Source organism: Sylvia atricapilla, chromosome 1 (genome assembly GCF_009819655.1).
Source record: "Sylvia atricapilla isolate bSylAtr1 chromosome 1, bSylAtr1.pri, whole genome shotgun sequence".
Classification (NCBI taxonomy): Eukaryota; Metazoa; Chordata; class Aves; order Passeriformes; family Sylviidae; genus Sylvia; species Sylvia atricapilla.
The window spans coordinates 31,880,868-31,905,268 of NC_089140.1; the positions used below are offsets into that span (position 1 = coordinate 31,880,868).

The 24,401-nt window shown below is 41.8% G+C and overlaps 1 protein-coding gene across 1 annotated transcript in view; it reads right to left on the reverse strand.

Moving 5' to 3' along the window:
* The window catches only part of RAPGEF5 (Rap guanine nucleotide exchange factor 5), a 158,939-nt gene extending 137,019 nt beyond the window's left edge, over positions 1-21,920 (reverse strand). Inside the window, exon 1 of the mRNA XM_066318589.1 lies at positions 21,717-21,920. Within this exon, the coding sequence (XP_066174686.1) occupies positions 21,717-21,905 (189 nt within the window). The 5' untranslated portion in view covers positions 21,906-21,920. The remainder of the gene's footprint in view (positions 1-21,716) is intronic.
* Positions 21,921-24,401: the final 2,481 nt, after the last annotated feature.

Here is a 24,401-nt window from a genome sequence, read left to right on the forward strand (position 1 = left end):
CTAACCATCTTAAACTTCATATACTTAGGTGTAGCATAAAAAGGTCAAAAAGCTGTAAAAAGAAAAATCTGTATTCAGCAGAGCTTGCAATTTAGAGTTCCCAGATGAGCCTGAAGAGCTCTCTGGAGAAACCCAAATGGGTCATTAATGAAAGAAAACCAAGGAGGTATTGTAATCTGTTTTCTGTATAAAAAAACTTGCAAAATAAGTTATTTCTCAAAGGGGAAACCCACACCTCCTGGTTCATTCTCACTTCATCCAAAACAGAAAGGAAAGAGAGAAGAAAATGGATGCTCTTTGTAAAGACAAGCAGTGCTCTTTATATTTAAAGACTTATTTCTGAGTCAGCGACAGTTAGGAAAGCTATGCATTTAGAAGCATTTCTTTATTTTCCAGTACCTATCAAACTAAATATGGCTGAATGGGTTTGTGCTTCAAACAAACCTAATTTTTACTTAATCTGGCATAAACCATCCACTTTCAAAGTCTCTGGAGCCTAGCAAGAAGTGTAATTTAGTGTCCAAGAGTAAAATTTATTTTCTATGCCCTTTTCTATGCCTAAAAAAGGTTAAGGATAGAAAAGAACATCATAGAAGAATATGGCAGGGCTGGCTAGTTTTTCTCCTCCCTTTTCCTCAGTCCTACCATGGCAAAAAACCCAGAATAAATCCAGCTTAAGGAAGGCACCAGCACAGGCTCCTCCATCTGTATCCTGTGCCCCAAGTAAAGCTGCAGCATCCTGACACCCACCTGGATTGGGAGAAAGGGAAGAGTGGTGACCAGCAGAATGGGGTGCCTGGGTTAGGAACTTTGTGTTACTAAAGAAAGGAGACAGCCTTTACTCTACATAATGCTAATGATGAGTTCCACGATCAGATTAAGTACCCTGAAATGAGGCTGCTGACAAGCAGGTCATGTCCTCTCTACACCTCCTGCTTCAGCTTCCCTGTCCCGCCGCTCTTCTTCTTTGTGCTTCCAAGTGTGTCCATGAAGCCACGTCCTAAACCAAGCTGGCTTTGAATTGGCTCATTAAATAGAGATTCATTTCAACAGGGATGGTTTCCCTCGCTGGGGTCACTGGGGAGCCACACAAACACGATCCCCAGCAAGGAGAGCAGCGGGGGCACAGGTCGAGGCTATGGGACACGGAGGGAGGCAGGGAGGGACAGCTGTGCTCAGAGGAAGCACTTGTTTATGCTAAATTAAAACTATCCAAGGAATGATGGCATAAAACACGTCTAATAAATCCTTTTTATGTTGACAGAGCAGAGATACTGCTCTGTCAACATACAAAGGAAGTTAACTACGCTCACAAAAAATGACAATACAAAATTCAAGGGCGTCAGCAATGAGGAGCTTCACTTCCAACTCCATGTTCACATAAATGCATCAGCTGAAGCAAAAGACAATTCCCATGTCATCTACAACTGTAGACTGAATGGGCATAGTTTGTAATACAGAAACAGAGTTTAAACAAGATTTCTCTCTCTTATAAAGAGAGAATGGACATTTTCAACTCATATGCTAATACAGCGTTTGCAATGAGATTTCACTAAATATGAAAAGAATCAGAATTTTACTGCTTTTTATCATGTTTTATGTAACATTAAAATATGCAGAGTACACTTAATTGTCTATTCATGTTCCTTCGTTAACTAAACTTTATTGCAGCATTTGTGCTCTAGTTTGCCAGTTTTCCATACATTTCCTGAAGCTACCTTACACAATTCCCAGTGCATTTCACTGTTCCTGGCTGTCAGCAACATTTCACAGGAAAGCACTATCTTCCCTTTCTTCCAGTACAAAATAGGCACTGTACAGCCTGTTACCATAAACATTCAGCAATATTGCTGTACTTATATTTTTAAAAAAACTTAGCACCTAATAAATACAGTAGATGGTTTTTGTCATCTACCCTTGTGTCCCTGACCACCAGCATCTGGTCTGGTTTTGATCTGGAGGGCAGCACATGAGAGAAGACTAGTAAGGGGGTTTAGTGATTGCTAAAACTTTTCTGTAACAGCTAATATTTCTAGAGATGCAAATTAAAATTTGATAGTACACTATTTGGAGCTTTCAAAAGAATGTGCACTGGATATTTCACACTGCAATTAAAACAATGCTCCCAGTGACAGGTTACTGCTTATTTTGAAATAAATCTAAATGAAGACACCAGCAAAACAGTTAAAAGAGAGATTAGGAGTAGGAAGATGCAGATTGTCTGCATACTTAAAAGCTTTTCAAAGTACCTCTGTTGACATGTTTCTTGTGTTGCCAGCAAAATACCTTCTCATGACACATTTCAAAAAAAAAAAAAAAAAAAAAAAAAAAAAAAAAAAAAAAAAAAAAAAAAAAAAAAAAAAGCAACATGGCACATCTACTTAGCAAAGAGATTCTGAAAGCCAGGAAGCCTGACTTACAAACATGCATTACTAAAAAGAAATTTATGAGGAAGTTGTGTGCCAAACACAAGAATAAATGCTCAGGTTGTAAAACTTTCCTGGAGTTTTTGTAACCTCACCTGACAGCATCCTGCACAATTTCTCAGGCTTTGAATTTTGTCCTGCACAGAGCAGGGGTTGGATCAAACAATCTCCTGGAGTTCCCTTAGTATCCAGATAATTCAGTACTTCTCTCCTGCTCTATCACTCCCAGACAATTAAATTCTGCTAGTCCAGCTGGCTCTACCAGGCATGGGAGAAACAGTCTGTGGAGATTCAGGGCAACGAGAAGTATATTTCTAGGTGCACTCTGTGTTTTAAAAGGGGCTCCTAAAATCACATATTTTCAGGTTAGCCTTCCATCAAAACTTTTCCTCGTCACATTAGCCACTGTGCCAGGCCTCAGCTGCTGACATACCCCAGCTGTCAACATTACTGCAGATAATACTGGTGCCAGCACGTGACCTTCAGCAAGCCACATTTTTCAAAGATTAAATATAATAAAAAATTTTAAAGCAGACAATCAATTAAGTGATTCATCTCACCTGTCACTACCAAGCACCCACCACGTAGGTGCAAGTTCAAACGTTCCCTCTCTGGTGTCAGGCAAAACCAGCATGGTTGGGTACTTGATTTTTGCTAGCACAGGTTCAGGAGCCTTCTGATGAACTGCCCCCATTAACCCAGCTGCAAGAATGCTCACCTCCACCACAAGAATTCCAGCAAACAGCAGAAGGGCAAAAAATATCCAAGATTGCTGCAGCTATTTCAGTGAATGCAGATGCAGGAACAAAACCCCAAATATTAACAAATATTCAGCAAATCAGTTGTGGACGATGACAACAAATGACTAAAAATGTCAATATAGAGTGCATATATTATCAAATAAGAAAATCCATTAAAATCTTAATTCATGTGGAAGCAATTTGTAATTAAAGAAACAGTTTTATAGTTTTCAATAGCTAAAGTATCTTTAATGTTTCAAGTACAAAAAGACAAAGTTAAAAGTCTGACTATGATTTATGAAAATACCTCTCAGTAAATTGCATTAATTTACTACTTGAAAAATGCCTGTCTTTCTGGCAACTTTTTAAAATTTTCTTTTAACAGGCTGCATACATTGTCCATGATTGGGTTTACAAGTGCACAAAGGTATGTTTTTAATGTCCCTGCTCCCAGAGAGCCCTGCTTTTACTACTGCCTGCACAGAAGGTAGGTCACCCAGTAATTTCCCAGAACGTTTTCCTACTAGGAGGAAACTCCTAGTTACTCCTTTCTGGTACAAGACATTCAAACTATTTTCTTTTTGTTTCTGAGAAACTTAGAAACTGATCTGATTTCACAGAGACCAAGTGGCCCACTGGGAAAAGCACCAGACTGTTCAGTGTACCTCAGTTTTATTCCTGAACATGGTGTGGTCACAATCATAAGTGAGACATTTCCCTTCCCATGCAATGGGAACAACCATGAGCACACTCTGAAAGCACCTTGAGACACACTGGTAAAAATCTGCTATCTGCTAAGGGCTAGAAGCATGCAAGCTCTGCCCCATGTACCCAAGGCAGCCCCACTCTAAGTTCAAATACCTAAAGGACATTTAAAACTCAACAAATCTAGAGTAAAACTGCCAACTTCTGCTTTTCTTGCTTCTGAGGTTTTCCGAGAGCAGGAGCAGCCTTGAGGGTGGGTGAACAAGCTCTGCTTAAAGAACTTTGCATTACAGCCTTAACAGTTTGAGAATCTGCAGTGCTGTGGTTTGTGTTGGCAGCGCTCCCTTACGTGACCTCTTGGGAACAATAATAATTTCACTGACAGTAGCTCTTGGCACAAGCCAGTGCCAACCTACTATGAACCAGAAAGTGGGAGTTCTTAACCACTTCCAGAAGAACAGCTGTAATTTACGTTTTTGTAGGAAAAACTATTAAAGCTTAACTACTTTAGTTTCATGAAGCAGTCAAGGCCTCACTGTACGGAGAGCTAAAAACACTCAATATGCAAAGAAAGAATAAAGCTTTCCCTTAGAGCATACAAGCAATATTTTGGCAAAGTAGATCAGGAACTCCTCAGCTGCCCTTGGCAAAGCCTCAGAAATAGTTGGAACTCAGCTACCAGCACCTTCAAACCATCTGCAGAGTGAGATTGTGCTAACTCCGACCACCTTGCAAATCTTTAATAGGGCCATTAAAGTAGGAATAAATGAAAACTCAAGTGCAAACCACTCCAAAGGGAGGTTTATCACCTCTGAGATGGGGAAGGACCTGAGACACAAGGCAGTTCAAAAATGTCTGAATTTTTCAATGTAGCAGAAACTACTGCATGCCTATCATTCAATCCCAACTGCTTGGCACACAGAGCAATGTGGAAAGCAGTGTGCAATAACTGTTAGATATGGAATACGATTGGAACATGAAGAGCCTAGAATATATGAGCAACCACTAAAAGCTGCTTAGGTAAATTTAGCTTTCACCAGACTGAGAGCATACAGAATCAGAAAATATATATGCAAGACACAGACGAGTTTTGTGTATTTCTTTTGCCTCAGTAAAACTGCTCAAGTGTCAAGCAGCTAAGCGATGGAAACTTCACTTAGTATGATAAAATCAAAACCAAATAATGCAAATTACGTATCTTGTGCAAATTAATCTCATAAGAAAGTAAAAGATGTGCTCAGTATCCCCAGAAGGTCACAGATACAGTTCAGGCATCTTTAGACATGAACCTCCTTTGTGAAAATAGGTTCAAGAAATAAGTACAGTCTTTCAAGGGAGGCAAGACTTCCATCCTAATGAGGCAGATCTCCTTAATTATATTCTTCATCCCAAAATGTAATTACCTTCCTTTCTTCTGACACATATCTTTGTTTTCATTCTTTATTCATATAAACAACTGTTTGCACACATTTGATATTACTAGCACATGGATATGTCACATCAGGTTGATGCAGTATTATTCTGAATTTTCATGCTGCAGATTTACTCCAAATTCAATTAAGTCTACAAGTCCTTCTTCATACTGCTGTAGGAAGTTTGATCCCCAAGTGGAAGGGTTTTCTTTATCTCTTGAGATTTTCCAGCTGGTACCAGGGATTTTTTTCTTTTTGTCCTGCAGTTTTGAAAGGTAGGGACTTGGTCTAACAATAGACTTTTGAACAGATCATTAATAGAAACTGTCCTATTACACTTATTATTTATTTTCAAGACAGCATGGGCTTTTAGAAATGATCCCTGCACCTCTCCTCAGGTTTAGGCTATGTTCAGATGTACAGCCAAAGTCAGTTTAAGAATAAAGCCACAGAATTTGACAAGATACTATTGCAAAATTAACATACTCTGAGATGATAACACCACTCTAATTCACAGAAAAAGCATTTATTAAACTGTTGCTCTAAACCTTTCATGGAGAAATTACCTATGAAAAAACTATTGTAGACAGCTTAACTAAACAAACAAACAAACCTTGCTTCAATTTGTCCCACATCAGTCTCTTGTCCCCCATGATGTCATTAATTTCCCTCCAGCAAAACCAGATCTGGCATTTAAAGCAGAAAGTTCCTATCCCTTTGTTCCATTTTTTTCAATGCATTACAAAGCCTTTAAATTACTTTTAAGGCACATTTTTCCCTATAAAAGAAAAACAGAAAAAACTCTCACAATTTGAGAGTCAAAGGATTAGAAGATTTTTCTACTTTCTATGTCTGATTATCTGAATTAATTAACCTTTAATTACATTTGCAACTATTATCTAGTTTTCCACCCCAACAGAAGTCCCACCATATGATATCTATATCCTAGTCAATCTTACTCTCATACTCAAAGGCATATGCAAAAGAAAAAAACAGCTAGAGTCTAAATTAGCATGAAAAACATGTGTGCAAAAAAGTCCACAGTATTACAGCAGAGCAGGGTTCTGAGGTGAACTGTATTTTATGAAACTGAACACACATGTCTGTGTAAGATGTGTCTCTTGACAAAGAGGTTGAACTCTCTAAGATTTCAAAAGATCTCTGTACATCAGGTGCTGAAAGGAAAATCACTCCTCCAGAGGAACTGTTGTTTTAAACCAGAAGTCTTTTGGCATGAAAGTTGTGGATGACTTTTTCAAGGCTGTTTCAAAATATACACGAGGTGCACAGCCTGCACCTGCAGAATCTGAGATAACCACCCAGGAGAGTACCTCATCCCTCACCAGGGACAGCAGCAGTAGCACTGTAACTATTTTTAAAGAAATACTCATTAGAACATGTAAGAGAGAGAAGCAGAGGGACAATGTGAACAGAAGCTTGCTTATCAGTTGTGTGAACAGGGCATACAAAAGAGAAGAGCAGAATAGCCTCTGCATTACTCACAGCCAAAGTACAGCTGAGTGTATCCTGAACAGAGCAACCTCAAAGAGCCAGCAGAACATAACACAATCAGAGGAAAGGACTCACACATGACTGCCTTCCTACAGGGTCACGTTTCCATCACCTGAGGACAGCCAGGCCTGGCAGCCAGCGCTAGGAACAACACTCGGAGGAACTTCTGATTACCAGACTAAGGAGCAGCTCAGGCATTTCGCGTGGTACTTGAATCCGCACCCTTCTACATACACCAGGACTCCTCAGGATCCTCCTTTATATATCCATGGAAAGCAACAATATAGAACTGAGCCACCTTATTCTGCTTCACCATGTTAAATCTTTATCCTGAGATCCTTGAAGGACTGCTTTGTCCCATGAAAATAAAAGGAAGTAAAGACTAACCACATTTTTTCAGGCCTAGGGGCAAAGAGAATTAACTCTCTTATTCTTCAATGTGCTGCAGTTCACAGCCAGTTCTTGCAACGTTGATCACTTCAATATGCTGCTACCCTCCTTCCACTCACCCACTGTATCCTAGTTACCAGCCTACTCAGTTTTAAAAGTCACTAATAAATATCATTTTAAGTCAGCAAATGTTTTCTGACCTACACAAAGCAGGAGGTGGGAGAGATGGGGAACTGCTGTCTTGAAAAGTTGTTTCAAGCAATACACACTGGAAAATTATAATGTAGATTGAAATCAGGGAAGAAAAATTATCCAAAAGATTAATACATGGCATGATTTCCCCCACAGTGATTGATCTGTCAGAGAGTAGCAGAGATGTTCTGTGTTTCCATGAACACTAACAAAAAGCAAGACGTCAGTGACATCCTAACAGACTGCTGGGACACTCAGTTTACTCTCACCAATTTACCAAAGCAGCCCAGGCAAAGAAGGTAATTTCTGTTCAGATTCTTCCAGCCTCTTCACCATGACAATCTCCAAAGCTCATACAGCTCAGCCACTTATTCTGCAGCAAGGACACACTGCATGGGGTTAAACTCTGGCCCTAGAGCAGACTGAGGGCAAATCACCACTTACTGTAAGAGACCTTCACTTTGAGATACTCTTTCTTCAAAAAACAGTTGATGCTCACCACCATCATCTTGCTCCATCATTTCTCACGCTGTTTTTTTAGAGGTGACTTCAAACCATCCTTACCTCAATGGAACAACCACCCCAAATCCCAAGGGCTTCATCCATTTTATCCAAACCAGCTTAAGCCTATGGGTTAACTACCTATTTGGTAGCTTCTCCAGCACCAGAAATAACTGTACCAAAATTAAAAGGATCTTACAAAACTCTTTGCTGTGTAGATACATACACAGATACTTCTTCAAAATGCAAAGCTTTCAAAAAAAGATCAGCAGAAATTTTTCACCTCTATCTAATCCACTTTCTTCTTTTTCTTTATGCAGTGCCATAATGTCTGTTTTGGAAACTGGACACACCAGCAGAAGCTAACTGAAGAGGGCCTCTAGGGCATTATTCCTGGTCAGTAAATCCTTGCCTTGGAATTCACTTTCCTGCTCCCTCCATCAGGATATGATCAAAAGATCAGATGGGTTCATGAAAACAAAGAAATGGGAATGGGAACACTCTGGGGTTAGAAGATTACATGGGAGGTTTGTTTGCATGTTTTTAGCATGCCTCATGCTTATTGACATTTCTACCCTCTTCACTTGTGCCAAGAGATAACAATGACTAACTTAGGAGGGAAAAAGTCATGGTTTAAGAAACAAGCATACACATACTGATGCTGGAGTTGGCTCAGGCTGAAAAGAAGATGACTCACAGACCCTCAGCATTTAGCTTTGTTTCTAAAAGTCAGATAACACCAAGAACTGCTAAAGCAGGGGATGAAGATGCAGTCTGTTTTCTTGCTTAACTCAAATAAAATAAAAGTTAAATCAGGTTTCCAGCTTCAGTAGTTTCACAAAATTTACCATTAACTTTTCAGTGACCAGGGACAGTTTTTAACAAGAAATTATTGTCTCTGCATAGTTCCCTTGGAATTTTTTTTTATTTACAGAAGGGACAAATGTGATACCAACCTGCCATACTTTTTTTGTAACATGTTTTGCTCTTAATAAACAACTAAAGTAGGTACTTTTCTGTAGCCAAAATAAATGGATTCTCAAAGAGCCTAAGTTCATATTGTTTTTTATCAGACCACAACTCTGATTTAAAAGCAGTGTTTCTCTGCTAGCTATGCTTTTCTGCGTAAATGCAAAAGACCACTCACTACAAGGACGCTTTGTGTCTCTGTTTTTAACATGCCTGTACTGTGTCATTCAAATGCCTGTGACAGAACAAATGCCTGTAATGTGACATTCTTCAAAATTCTTTGTTCACCCATTAGATGGGTTTGTTTCTAATAGCAGTTTTGCCATAAAGTTGCCTAAGCAGAAATACTTCTTTTAAAAAAAATACATTATTTTTAAAAGCACAAAAAAATGGCAGTTTTCCTCACCACTCTTTCTTCTTTGATGCATCAGAGCAGTAGCTACTTCTTAACAACCTATTCTCCTCTCCATCACTACAGTTTTTAAAGAAAATACTGACAGGATCAGAGTCAAGAGATACTCTTGCAGAGAGCTCTGCTCAGAGATTATTTGACAAAGCTGTTGGTTTCTATTCTGTGGAAAGACTTCCAAACACTTGTCCACCCACCAAACAGGAGCTTCACTGGTCATGAATATTCTTACATTCCTTAGAAGAACAGCAAAGCCTTTGACAGAGCATGTTGCAACAAACTCAAGACTGACGTGCTATCATCTGCTTTTCTCGTATGTTCAGAGACCACCTACAAAGCAACACTCTACAGCTGTACCTCCAACTTCAGCAAGGACAGTATGGACTCACCCTAACACAGAAAACTCCTCAAAGAAAGCTGAAGTAGTCTTTCATGTGTAGACAAAACATTGCAGTTGATCAAAAACACAGAAGCAATGAAGGACAAGAACAGGATTAAATGGACTGTTTTCATTGTGAAAAGGGAAATACAAAGACACCTCAACATTGTATCCTAGGCTGGATGCTGTTTCATAAAAAATATTTATGATGTCAGCATCAAGATAAGCAAATATTGCTCATATAAATTTGGTTAGTCACAATCAGAAGTCTATAAACAGCTTCAAACGGCTCTAGTCAAGGTAGGCAAGTAAACAGTGCTAAATTATGGTTATTCACATCAAAAGCAAGGAAAAATATGCTGACAATTTATATGGCTTTAAATTAACTATATCAGCTGAAAGAAAGCAACCTGAATGGCTGGGAAGACATTTTGTGTGAAGAACTAATCAGTGGCTCCAGGAGCTCTGAAGAGAAGGCAGATTGTTAAAATGAAAATCCTACATGATGGGGAGAGGGAGGAAATTGCATGATTTATATGAAACAGCGGCGCAGTCTCATCTGGAATATTACTTTCAGCACAAGCCATCACTAGTTCAAAGGGACACTGCAGGACCAGACAGAGTTCAAAACAAGGTAACAAAAATGATTGCAGCACAGAAGGAGTAATCTAGAGAGACTGCAATTGCTTCCTTGAAAATCAGCTGTAAAAAAGAATAAAAAGTTAAATGTACAGAAGCTTGAAGTTCCCTGCCTCATAGGAACAGAGGAAGGCTCACTGAATTTAAAGGTAGGATGTTCAAAACTGATCAAAACTAAATGTTTTTGTCAACATTTCGTCAACAACAGAATAAAACAAAACATAGTTTTTCTTCCCTTGTAAAGTCATTGTCATCAGATCCTACAGAGAAGCTTTGTATATTTATTTGTGTTCCATGATGAATCTGAAAACAAAACACTATCCAGATTCATTAAAATACTGAATTCGTAGATGCACAACATGAAAAGCTGTAACTAAAGTGGTTAATGTTAACAAGCCCCCAGCATCAGAGCATAAACTGACTACTTGAAACTAGAAAAAAAAACCCAAAACAAACAGGGTGACAGAGGCATGCAATACATTCACCCACACACTCTCTTGAAATCACAAGAAACATTATATTTATGGCTAAAACTGTTAGCTGTTAGATTAAACTTAAAAAATATGGATACAGGACTAGATGAACTATCATCCTGACCCACTGCAACATGGTTTTATCTGCTCTAGGTTCCTCTGAAAGAATTAATTTGTGTTTTTTAAAAATAAAACCTCTGCCAGTACAGTGTAAATATTTTTTTTTTGCCACACTGAATTGCAAATGATCAATTTATAAATGGAATTCTTTAAGCAGGCCTTCAGGTAAATTTTCAGTTTATGCATACACTGTATAAACTGAGGACAGATATCTGAATGGAAAAAAACCAAAGAGACATCACTCCTGCTACTCCAGCTTGGACACTCACCAGTATTAATGCATGTCCTGGCAACCTAAGAGACCTATTGATTTGCAACCATTCATTCAAGTGCACTGAAAGCCATAATTAGATAAATAGCTTTGGTACAACGAATCTGAAACTCATTTGTTTTGTTTAATGAGATAAAACAAGAAATTAAATATCTGCTCAATGTTCCTCTTTGTATCCTTCAGCACAATAGTAAAAAATATAAATATAGAGATATTAATTTGACTACCATTATTATTTTTTGAATTTATGTGTTTTGTTGCAGCAATTGCTGTCAAAGACAAAGACGCTATTTATGAATTTCTGTGCTCCAACAGACTGAGCATTTTTATCAATATTTTTATACATATGGAATAAAGAGAACAGGTCTTTTAATCATTTGCAGAAACTCTTTGAGCTGAGAGTCTAACTTTAAGATGGTATGCATGGTATTAGTTTTTCAAGTATCAAAATTCCAACTTTAACATGATTATGCCATTCTTTGTGAATGGAAATTAAACTGTTTAAGTTTCCAAAATTATTTATAACAGTTAGACCTAACAGGATTATTAATATTATTATTAATATTAATTATATTTCTTAAATTATTTTAATTTAAGATTAAAATAATTAATTTTAAATTTCTTAAATTATTTTTTCCCAACAAAATGCAAGGAAGGCTACATTAGAGCTTTCCCACACACAAAAATGTGCGAGCACTGACAGATGTTACAGTTTATCCTGCCTACGTCAAAACACACTTAAGCTTGGGATAGTTTGTGTCCTCCTCTGTCTTCTTTGGCAGCTAACTACTAGATTCTGCTCCTGTTCCTTCAGGGCTTGGCTCTCCCATGGCCTTCCTCAACAAACACCACACAACTCAGTCTGTCCTGCAACACAGATTCAGCATCAGACTCACAGCCCACACCCCCAGATTTATTTTTACTGCTAAGAGGCTCCAGACACTGCAGAAATGACAAACCACAACAAAGCACTGGATTGTGCATGAGCTGGGATCCAAAGCAGACCTAAGTGATACTTTTGTGTCATTCCTTCAGCCACCCAATAAACAAAAGCTTCACAACTTTCAAAGCTAATCACGTGTGTGCATTGTTTTTTCTCCCTTCTTTGCATATTTTAAAAATCAATTGATGTGTCACTGAACTGCATTCACCTATGGGACGAAATGGAGCATCTGCTCAGCAGTGTGCAGTAGCAGTCTATTGCAGCAAATGACTACCACATCCATCTGAAATTACAAAGTGTTTTAGGTCCACTGGGTCCAGATCTCTCTTGGCCAGAAAAATCACAATTAAATGCTTATCATCTTAAAAAATGTAAAAACAAACCCCAAACACCTGGTCTCCCTCCCCCAAGCCATGTCATAAATTCTTGGTGTTCACAAGTGGCCTGGACCTCGACTTTCTGTGGGGGTTTTTCTGTGGGATTTGAGGTTTGGGGTCCTTTTTTGTTTAGTTTCAGTTTTTAACCCAAAATGCAGTACTTCTTCCTCCTCAATACTGACCTACAAACTGCACACCATCTACTCCATCACGAAGGGAGTGGTTTGACATACATTTCTTCCACCAGTGGTATCATTTCAAGCAGCCACTGCTCCCTGCTTGGTGCCACTCATTCCACAGTCAGAGTGCTGATACTGGCATATGCACGACCTGCAGAGGCTCAGAAAGGGCAGCTGCAGGAGAAGCTACCACAATAAAACACACACACACAGAGATAAAACACACCCCATAATTAAACAGAAGACTGCTGGAGAGGCTCTCAACTATTTCTTTCTTTATTGCTCTAACTCGTGTAGCCCATTAATGTCTCAGTTTCATAAAGGCTTGAGTATGAGGTTCAGGAAGCAGGGAAAGAAAGGCAGTTTCCTCAACAATAAGGGGGAAAAACAGTTGTGTTCCTCACAACCAGTATTTCAAAAAAGGAAAACTAGAAATCATCTGGCATTTTAAGATTTAATGGGTTCATTCAGTTCTAAAACTGAAGGCACAAGATCCTTACTGATGCTATGAATACACATCTACTGCTATTTATAGAGACTGAAGAGGTTTTTTCTCCTTCAATCAGCAGAATATTTTCTTTTTGCACTATAAAAAAGTATATTGACTTTTAATCAGTTAGACCACTGTGTCTCTCTGCAGGAAAATATATTTTTAAAAAGGAATTAATCAGACAAAAATGTATACCATATGATTTAAATTATTAAATTAGTAATTGACCCTAGCTTAATATAATATCCATAAGAAGATCATTTTACCAGGTCAGACTAGCCCAAACCAAACAATAAGCTAACTGAGATAAAAGACACAGTGACAATTATGAATAGCTAGTGCATTTTATACCTAGAATTTGCAAATACTCACATCCTGCTTCCATGGCTTTTAACTTTAGAGCCCAAATAACCTTTTTTGTCCTTAAACTCATGCCAAAAACACAGGTGTAACAAAAAAATGTTTAAATAAAAAGGTGTCATGGATAAAGCTTATACCCCAGATACTAAAACGCTAACTAAAATATCCCAGTGAAATGGATTCATTCACAAAAACCCTACAGGATCTGCAAAGCAGCCTGGTTTGGGGAAAAGAGGTGTTTAGGAGTTTGTGCACAGATGTAGAGCAGTGGGCAGCCCAGCTAAGCCAGCCCTGAAAGACTACAGAAGAACAGGGCACTCTCACCCTGCCCAGAGGTACAAGGTGTCCCATTTGATTTCCAGCCCTACAGCACCCTGCTGAGCCCAAACCAACATTAAAACCCTTTTTCTAAGCATTAATATGAACCCTTATCAGGAGATGGCTCACATCCCAAGGAGATGACCGTGTGACCAGACCTGCAGCATATGGCTGCCTGGTGAGCAGGCACAGAAATGCAGCCAGGCCCATCAGAGGGCTCAAGTGCTTTAGCAGAGCCAAACCAAAAGTCTGCAACCAGAACCATCACCTTCATACACTGGCTGCTAACCCCAGCACCTGCCTGGGCCGAGCAGAAACCATGGGTGGGAAGGAGAACCTGTCTGGGACTAAATAACCAAATTACATAGTATAAATATGAAGTTACATTGCATAAGTTACATAGTGTAAGTATAAAGAAGAAGGACCTTCCTTTCCTACACGTGAAATATTACTTTGTTATATAATTAACATAAAACTGTTTTATTACAACGGTTTCCGTGAGTTGAACTGAAAAGTCAGCATATTCTGCTTTTTTTTTTTCTTTTCCCCTTTTGTAAAGCTATCCCTGTCTATTTTCAGCGTTTTCATCAGCATAAAAATGCACAGCTTGTTTTGCAATTTCCTCATGGTGCAAATGGAATTCAAATCACTGGGGACATACAAGTAACAACAGCTGAATACAAATCTTAACAGAGTTTGTCATAATTGTACAGTATGGTGTTCTTCATTCATCCTGGCAGCTGGGAAATCTAGTGTGAATTAACCAATAATACAGGTTTGTAACCAAGCAAATTAAAGTATACAATTCCACTAAGTGAATTTTCTTTATTTTCCTGTAAGTATGTAACTAAGGGGATGGACAATCAGCTCACACTTAAACCAAGAATTTCAACAGGATGTATTGATAGCAGAAGTCTGACAAATAAACTAATTTTACTTCCAGTGGAGTTGATCTTATTGCCTATGTAGACTTCCTTGATAGATTTCCAAGCCATACACAGCAGTACCATATCTGAGGACTTGCAAGCTACATCATTTAGGAAGGGGAGCAAAACCAAAAGTGAAACCAGTGAGATTCTTGTCCAACCAGACAGAAAACATGCAAAGCCAACCAACTTGCTTCTGCTGTCCTTAACTGAAGGCTTTATTTCCAACACAAGACAACAGGCACTTGAAGACAGGCAAAATGAGCTCAAGGTATTTTCAGCTGGAGCTTAATTTGCAGCATGGGAAAGGGGTTACAGTCAAGTCTGGTTTATGGTAGGCAGGTCAAAGAGAGGCTTATCAGGATGTGCTCTGGACCAAAGCAGAGAAAGGAAACAGAACCTCTCCCATAGTTTAAAGCAAGCTGCTGCATTTCTGATGTGTCAAGAAATCTGTGTCAATTTTATGCAGCTTCTGTGAACATAAGACACATGATGGCACCTATTCCCCACGCATTGGCAGTGGCACCAGCTAGTGCTGCATCTGGGCTCTCCCAGGGATGCTAGAAAGCAGATGACATGTCATTCCAGTTACTGGCAGCCTCACTCCCTGTGCCAGTGTAAGACCATAGGCAGTGGGCATCCTCCTGTCAATCAGGCTAATCCCCAACCTCAGGGAGACAAATAGCTTTGCATTCTGAAAAACTTACTAGGTTACTTCCTAGGGTGGAAGTGTGGGTTTACTTTCCATTTCATTCAACTGTAGTTAATCAAATCTAGGCATAATTTCTCAGATGTCATAACACATGGGCTAATTAAGAAGTATTCTCAATTTAGTAATTCACTGAAGACTGACTATGAAACAAATTATTATGCAAATAAACACATGAGACACTGAAATTCTCCACCAACTGCCATGGTCACTGTTGTTAAAGCTATTTTATCCATTGCTCAATATTTCATGTGTCACTAATCACCGAGCTGACAAGTTTAAGGATCCTATACGTGATATGTGAAAGATAATTATCTTAATCGAATACATTTAGCAGGAATACATAATAATCCTGATTACAATAGGAAAAATTTAAGACTACTTATCACAACTATTTTTAGTCACATAATAGCTGCTAAAGTGATGGGGGTATTAAGTTACTGAGTAGAACCTCTGTGGCAGACTTGAAAGCAAAATGTCACCAATATCAATCAGTCAACTTCGATAATACTTCTGACAATAAAACTTCCAACCCACTGAGTCAATCCAGCATTTTCGTGTGCTGATTTCAGCCAGTAGAGCATCTACACAAAACGTCACTGCATCTTTTTAATGCAGAAGAAATGTCAAAATTAAAGTCTCTATAGTATAAACATAGATACCAGAGAAATTATTATGATTTTTTTTCTTTTCTTGTTAGCAACACTGGTAAAAAGAACATAAAGGTGCTAATGAAAGGTGTTGATGGCACATAATTGGAGGTATTGTCAAAACCCATGTAAACAGAATGGTGTACTGGAAGATTAGGAGTCTTCAAGAAGTGTAATGTTAGGAAAAGAGTGTAATGCAGCAGCATGAAATACAAGGTCACTCAGGCAGCATGAAGATGAGAAGCTGCCAACAAGGACATGGACAGTGATAAATGTCAGTCATTTGTGAGAGGATTATCTGGCTACAAAGCAGATCTATATACTCGGCTCAATCAAAACCTAAATATCAACCACCACGATGAGGTAGCCATGGAAGGAAGGACTGTAAATTCTGAATGTTTCCAGCAGCCAGTTTCTAATGTCCTGGCAAAACCTCATCAACAACACTGTAGTCTCCCCAGCTGCCAAATGAATTGGTTAGAGAATAGCTACTTGAATGACATAAGCAACTGAAAGCTTCTAATAAGAGATGAGGAAAAGTTTAGCAGAATGTAGGTTGAGAGGATCTGATACCTCATTTAATTAAAACAGATTGCATATAGTTTGATTTTTTTTCCTCTGCCAAAGAGGAGTTGTCTCCAACAGCATGGCAACTGCTAGTGCCAGAATACAAGATAGATATCCCTAATGCACTCCAACCCTCCAGCTATTTTCAGCTTGGGAACCTTCTGTGCCTGATGAGGATTATGTACCCTCACTACATTTCTCTTGCATGAACTTCTCCAGACTCACCCTGAACTCATGTAGACTTTTTTACCACAGCTTCCGTAGTTTATTTTCAACCTGTAACCCTGCAGTCAATTTACATCCTAACAAAGACACAGCAAAGTAGCTGCTCAAAACAAAGCTAAGGTGAAAACAGTCTGAGAATATCTGCCTAGCCAAAGACCTCTTGGAATGTCCTCTCCAACTTTGATCACGCCAAAAGGTACATCTCACAATGAAGGTTTCTACGGACTAGCAGGATCTTTCACAATATCAAAGTAATGGGGTTTGACACGACGACATCCAAAAGGTTTTCTAGATCCATTACTGTGACAAAGAGCAGCTCATGTATAACAGTTTTTATCTGTGTGTAAATATGAACCCAGAAAACGGAAGAGGTGATTAAAAAGGTGTGTGCCTGTGTGTGTGCAAGAAAATTCCTCCTCCTTCTGAGCACTTACTTGCTTTCTCGGGAGCAGTATTAGCTCCAAAAAGAATGAAACTTGGTGTGGTGAAAAGGAGTTTTAACACGATGGAGTGGCCTGCAGCACCTCACTGCTGGTGCTTCCAGAGGCACAGAACTGTATTTCATCACTAGTCACAAGAGAAAAGGGAAGAGAAGAAGATATCTTTAACAGGCAGCAGGAAGAGTAGCAAAGACAGTTCATAAGCAAAGTACTCATGCCTACTACAGGTACACTCAACATGTAACTCTAGAGGCAAACTGGGATATAGAAGAGTCTTTCCAGAGATTTTGAGTAAGGACATGGCAGAGGGGAACAGTTCCACAGGGCACGATGACCCACTACAATAGCCCCCTCCTCTGCACAAGCTCAGCTACACACACTCTCACAAACTCAGCTACAACAGCAAAAGTTTCAGTCACTTTCTGCTATTTTATCCAGCAAAGGATGATGAGTAAAACCAACACCTCACAGCTCACTGTGCAAATGCAATCTAATCATCCATGCCATCTTGGATAACTGCTACACCTGCCCTAAGAATGAATTTAAGAAAAAACACCATCAAAGACAAGGTCAATGTACAGTTTGAAGTTCAAGAGCTTTAAAAGAAACACTGACTAGGCTCCCCTAGACAAGGAACTGGATGTTTGTTTTATCTAAATGACTGAAGCAGTGGAGTGTATTCATGTTTACTGTTCACAGCACAAAAACATCCAAGCAGGATGGTTACTACAGCTTTTTCTACAAGGTGCTTTTCCATCTCCAAGTTCTTTACATGTATTAGTACTGGACATATCCCCACACAGAAAGCAAAAAATACCTATTTGCTCTCCAGTTCTGGGGATCACTGAACTGAGAAGGAAATCTAATTTTGTTACACTGTATTTTCAATTATCCCCATCTCTGGTCACAACTTTCAGATAGTCTAGTGTGAAGGGCCAAGGACTGAGATGTCCAAACAGTTTAAAAAAATTATTTCACTCCATACTGATTTTCAAAACGTACTCAATTCTTTTAATGAATATTACCCTCTACTGCACAATAATGTCCTTTCCCCTGAAGCCCAGGAAGTATTTGAACAGCACGAAGTGAAGTACATCCTTAAAGCAATTATATGTTTTAACACTTCCTTTAACACCCTTAACTCGTCCATATTTTATTATCCATAGTCCCCAGGCATGCACACATGTAGATTATCTGTGCTTTATAGATGTGGAAGCGAACTGCACCACAGGCAGTCCCTGAGCAAGTCAGCATCAGAAGCAGAACCCCTGTCCAGGGGTCATAATATTTTTCTAGGAAATTAAACAAGCCAGGATTTCAGCTGGTCAGCATTTACTTGAAAACAGCTCACCTAAGTGAGCAACACTCCTGATGAAACCAGCTGGACAAATAAGACTCTCAGCTTGGTGTTTGAATAAGCAAAAAGGCACAAAGAAAAAGTCACCAGAGAGGAAGAACAGACTACAGGGTTTTTTTGTAAGCAAACAAAACTCTCTGAAAATTAACTTTGGATTAACTTGAAATATTTTGTTGAGGTGGGAAAAAAAAAAAAAAGGAATCTTTGTTTCATGTATTTGTGTTACTCCTTTCTCCAGCCTTATTTTAAGACTTTTAAAATTTTAGGGTCACATTTAAAAGGGAAAGACAAAAATACTGCATTTTATTGTTTTAATGTATCTCTTTCCTCTCCCAAATACTGTCACCTTCAGGGTTTAAGTTATTCTTCATATTAAATAGAAGTATGTGAAAAGTGTCATGCCCCTAAAAGTCCATTTTAGGGGGAAAGGCACAGGCATAGAACAGACAGGAACCAACATAGGGTACAACTAACAAAAACAGACTGTTCCCTGGATGATCACGCATGTAGGGAGACACTCCACTCACTTCAGGTGCCCGCTTTGTCTCCAAAGGGAACAAGTGAATTAACAATCCTGCTGGACTCTTTGTATGACCTGCTCCTTGGAACATCCCACTAGGCACCAATGCTGCTGAGTAATTCCATCTGCAGGACAGGCCCTGCAAACCCAGAGATGGCAGAGCACAGCATTCCCATTCTCCACATGGGACCAAGACACTGGTCTGAAGGTCCTGTTGCAGCTATACAGCATCTCCACACAGCATCTTCCGCTGCTCCAAAGTCATAGAATCATAGAATGGATTGGTTTGGAAGAAACCTGAAAGACAATCTAGTTCCAACCGCCTTGCCCTGGGCAGGGACACCTTCTGCTAGATCAGGGTGCCCAAAGGCCCACCCAACCTAGCCTTGAACATTTCCAGGGATGAGGCAGTCACAGCTTTTCTGGGCAATCTCTTGCAGTGCCTCACACCCCCACAGTAAAGAATTTCTTCCTAGCAGAAGATCTGCTGGATTGACTCCAGACTGCCTTACAGACACACTATCCAGTCTTCCTACCAGGACAGATGGTTCAAGAAAAACTTTACAAGATGACCCACAGGGTACTGGGAGGTGAAGCTCTAGGTGACACCACCACTAAATCTGTCACACTGTGTTTGCTGGTCCTAAGCACAGAACATCAGCAAAGGCAGGCAGATGCTTAGCTGGAACTCTGTGAAACAGGAGAGGACCAAGGGTTCATCAAGCTCAAGTGAGGAGCTGCATGACCCAGGAACTACTCAGGCATAATCAACACTGGGGTGTTAACTCATCCACAGCAAATATTTACAGAGTAACTGCTATGCTGCTCACTTGTCAAATGCTTTCAGTAGTGGTGAGGAATAACCAGGAGAGTAAACCTGAAGCTGCTCTGCATGGTGTCTCCCTGAAGTGTCATGAATTTGTTTTGTTAAAACAGTGTTTCAGACCTGCCTGCGAACTAAAGCTGTTGCCAGCAGCAGTTCTGCACTGCTTCTCTCCTCCTCACTGCACACATACTCTATTTCGTTGGTAGTATATATGCTTTTAATGAGGAACAAACCACACTCAATTCAGAAAAGGACTTCCTTCATAGGAAGAAAGATACCTGTCGCAAACATCCTCCTAGGGCAAAGCAAGACTTAGCTATTTAACTGAATCCCCTTAGCTCTGTGTTCATATGGACAACTTGAATTGTAATCAGGTGGATTACTAATTTACCAGACCAATAAAAATGATTCGGCACGTCCATACAGGTTAGTCTTTATTTTGTGTGTTGAATGTGTCGGAGAAAAGAAATTAACGTACAACCAGAATCTCAATACACATTACTCAAAAACAGCTATTCTACCATGAATTTATATCCTACCTTAATCCTAATTATCTTCCTTGCCTATATATCCTCTTACAACAAAGCATTCACCCAGGAAGTTTGTTTTGAAATTCATACCCTGGTATATTTCATAACAACTTCCCCATGCAGAGAATTCATTTATTTACATGGGCAAAGTACTGCAAAGTTGATGAGGGTACAAACACACACCATGCTGACTTCCCCCCAACTCTCTGCAGGTGTTTATGGGTGCACTGAAACAAAACAGCAGCTCACCTGATTCCCCACACACACAAACCAACCTCTTCAACTGCTCAGGAGGTGGGTTACAATCAATGTTGGCCTGCAGGTAAGGTCTGACCAGGCAGACTGCCACTGCTCTGAAGGCAATGCCACCCCATTTATGGCTCCAGTCTCAACCGGGAGAGTTTGGAGCCGTGAGCAGCTGCTCCCCACTGCAGTTCCCTGCCACGGCAGTGTCACGCTGTACTTCACCTGAGCACTGACTGCCCGGCGAAGACACAGCACCAGCCTTTTGAAAAGTGGGTGAAATTGAGTGAAATTTAGCTGGGCATCTCGGTGATGCCCACCTGACCCCACAGCCTCACTGTCAGGAGACACACGAGGTTGAGGCCAGGTGTGTGCATCCCAACTTCGCTCCATCCCAGCTTCACACGCTCCAGTGCACGCTGGAGTTCGCTGCCGGAACACGCGTGGGCACCGGTGTCGGAGCACAGGCACGCTGTACCTCCCATCCGCGGGGAGCGGGCATCAGCCCGCACGAGGGATAAAGGACAGAGGGGAACAGCCACTCGAGGAACCCGGAGATGGGACAGGGACCCTTTCTCACCCTGGTATCGCATGTTATACCAGAGCTGGCAGCGGTGGCCGGAACCCGGGGCTTCCCGCAGGCACGTCTCCCGGTGGGTGCCGAGGTGCCGCCCGGCTGCCGACCGGGCATCCTCCCTTCTTCCCTCCCTCATTCCGCCCCTGCCGCCGCCCGGCCCGGCTCGGGGCCAGCTCCGAGAGCCCGGGGCCTCCCGCGCACCGCGGCCCGGCCGGGGGCGCTGCGGGCGCCGCCCCGCCTGCCCCGGGCACCGCGGCCCGGCGGGCAGGGCACGGCAGGGCAGGGCGGGGGTTCTGCCCCGGGCCGCCGGCGACTCCCTCGTTCTCTCCTCACTCACTCACCCGGCCGGCGGCGGCCGCGCTTTTCCTTCGCAGCGTTAGCCCGCTCCGCAGCAGCGCCGGCAGCTCCCGCAGCTTCTGCCGCAGCTGCACCGGCGGCGGCGGCTCCTGGGCTCCGCCGCCGGGGCTCCAGCTTCGGGTCAGCTCCGCGCCCTCACACGGCGACGGCATCTTCACGGAGCCCACGGCCATGCCGCATCCCTGCCGGGCTGCGGCGCGCAGACCCGCTCGCCCGCCCGGCCCCAGCGCCAGCCGCGCTCCCACCCACAGGCAGCGCACGGCGGGCGGGCAGGCGCTCCTCGCACGCAGCGCGCAGCACTCGCGCACCTTCCCCCGCACGGCGCGGCCCCAGCGCCGCGGGCAGCCCCGGGCGGCGCAGGAAGCCCCGCCGGCCCTGCACCGCTCCCGCCCCGCAGCTCCGGCGGTGATAAAGTGCAGGTAATGAGGAGGGTGGAGGAGGCGCGGGCGGGAAAAGGCAGAAAGTCCTGTTAACTCCTTTGCGCTCAGGACCGCCGCCCGCGCTGCCTCCACCGGCCCTGGCGCCCCGCACCGATCCGCGCCCACGGCGACAACACGTGGGAGAATGGCCAGCACGCTCAGAGACGGCGGGTCCGAGCCCAGGCGAGAGGGGTTCGGGCTCCTCCAGGGGCTGGGTGCCTCGTCTTCCTCCTGGAGGCTGTCAAGAGGGTGCTGGAGGAAGTCCTAAGCAGCCTGTTTGTGACCCCCAAGCACCGAGCCTGCCTGGGCTAGAGGCCTCCTCGCGTTCCCACTTGCCCGAGTTACGCTCTGGTCTAGTGATTATTTTTGGCTGCAGGGGGTGAAGACCTTCTCTGTTCCCTTCCCAGTGGTTTTTTGACTCAAAGAGGTGTTTCATCCTCCAGTGCCAGCCACCATTGATACTGGCAAAACGAAGCAGTTCATCCCAGGTGAATTACTTGCTTCCAGTGATTCAGGCAACCCCTGCAAGAGAACTCCCAATGACAGAAACCAATTCCCTTACTATTTGTAAAACACTTGTCTAGAATTCAGTTCCGTGAGTTATGGGGACTTTATTTAGTCTCTGGAGCCTGCCTTTTCCAACTCATGGTACAGAAATTGCTTCATTTCTACCGGACTCTATTCTCTGTTATATAGATCACAGAACCAATAGTAATGTGGGTCTCCCTTTACTTATATCTTCTGCCTCAAAGCTACTAATAAGGCTGACCTGCTCATCTAGGATGAGTTTACCAGTGCTTTATTGTCTCAGTAAATGACATTATAGTCTGGCCAATTTCACAGCCATGTTAGAGAGAGCCTTGTCCCAACCAAGACATCCCACTGGTTTCAGGACTGACCCTAGTACTCCTCCAACCGCACAGGAAACTGACTGAACCGTGACACTAACCTTGGGGGGGGGGGGGGAAGTAAAAAAGGAGTAGGTTTTTTTCATCACTGATGTGCTCCCTAAACCAGCTCCTCCAGGATCACAAGGTCAGTAGTAGAGACACGGCAGATGTGCCCAACCTGCATCAGGGTGCCGAGACAGAGAACAGCCTCTTCCAGCATCAGTGTGACATGGGATTATCTGTCACCTGAATGCAGCAGCAGCCTGGCCTTTCAGCAGCACTGACCTGACCGCAGGCTGCTGTGAAACAGTGATCCCGCCAGCAACCCATGGATGAGTTATTCCGTTTGCCACCCTTCCGTGGGATCTGGTAACCATCAGACTCTATTCAGCTGATTGATCTGGTGGAAAAATAACACCTCAGAAAATAATGGATTTTCCATTGGCCAGACAGCTGAATTGATCCACCTTGTGACCCAACAGCTGCAGGACTGAGGAAGGCAGAAACCTGAAAGTGAGGTAAAGCAGAACTGTTCCTTTCAGTAGCAGTTAAATCAGCTTAACTGCATCCTGTGTGCATGATTTGATGAGCAGCGTGAATCAGGCCAACCTGGGTACTCTTGAAAGGGACAGGGTTTGCTCCAGCCACATTCTGGCACCACCTCCTTGCTGCTGCACTTGCCCATTACATTAGCCAGGTCTGAAGGGTTAAGTGTAAAAAAATAATCACCTATTTTAGCAGAGTGATACGGCTCATTGCATGATATCTATAGCTGACACAAAAGACAGAAAAGAGACAGACACTGACAGCCTTTAGACAAAAATTGTGCTGCAGACCTTAAAATGCCAGAGCGATCTGGGAGTCCCAATTGTAACGTCAGCACAATACTTTTGCAAGGATGTTGGTGATTATGATAATCCCAAACATTGTTGTGTCCCAAACATTTTATTATTATACTTGATTTGTGCTTTCCCACTGCCCTGCAATGTAGTTTTGACAGCTGTGTTGCCTGGCAGCCACTTTGTCACAGCTCAGGATGTAATTACGAAGAGAAGTGTATCTACACCCAGAAGAATAATGGATCCTTAGTCTATGGGATTCACAAAAGGACCATGCTCTTTGTCTGAGTCTTTAGGCACTGCTACAATACAATCCACAGTAAGACAACTCAATAAAGTGGGACTTAATGTGACAGACCAGAGTATAACCAGAAGTCATTTGATTACATTAAGAAAGGATAAAATTGTGCCAGTGCTCAAATTTTTTTTGTTTTTTAACTAAGCAAGATAAGTATAACATATAAACAGTGTCAAAAGAGAAATAAATATGCCCTGCAGTGTGTTTAAAAACTATCAGCTGC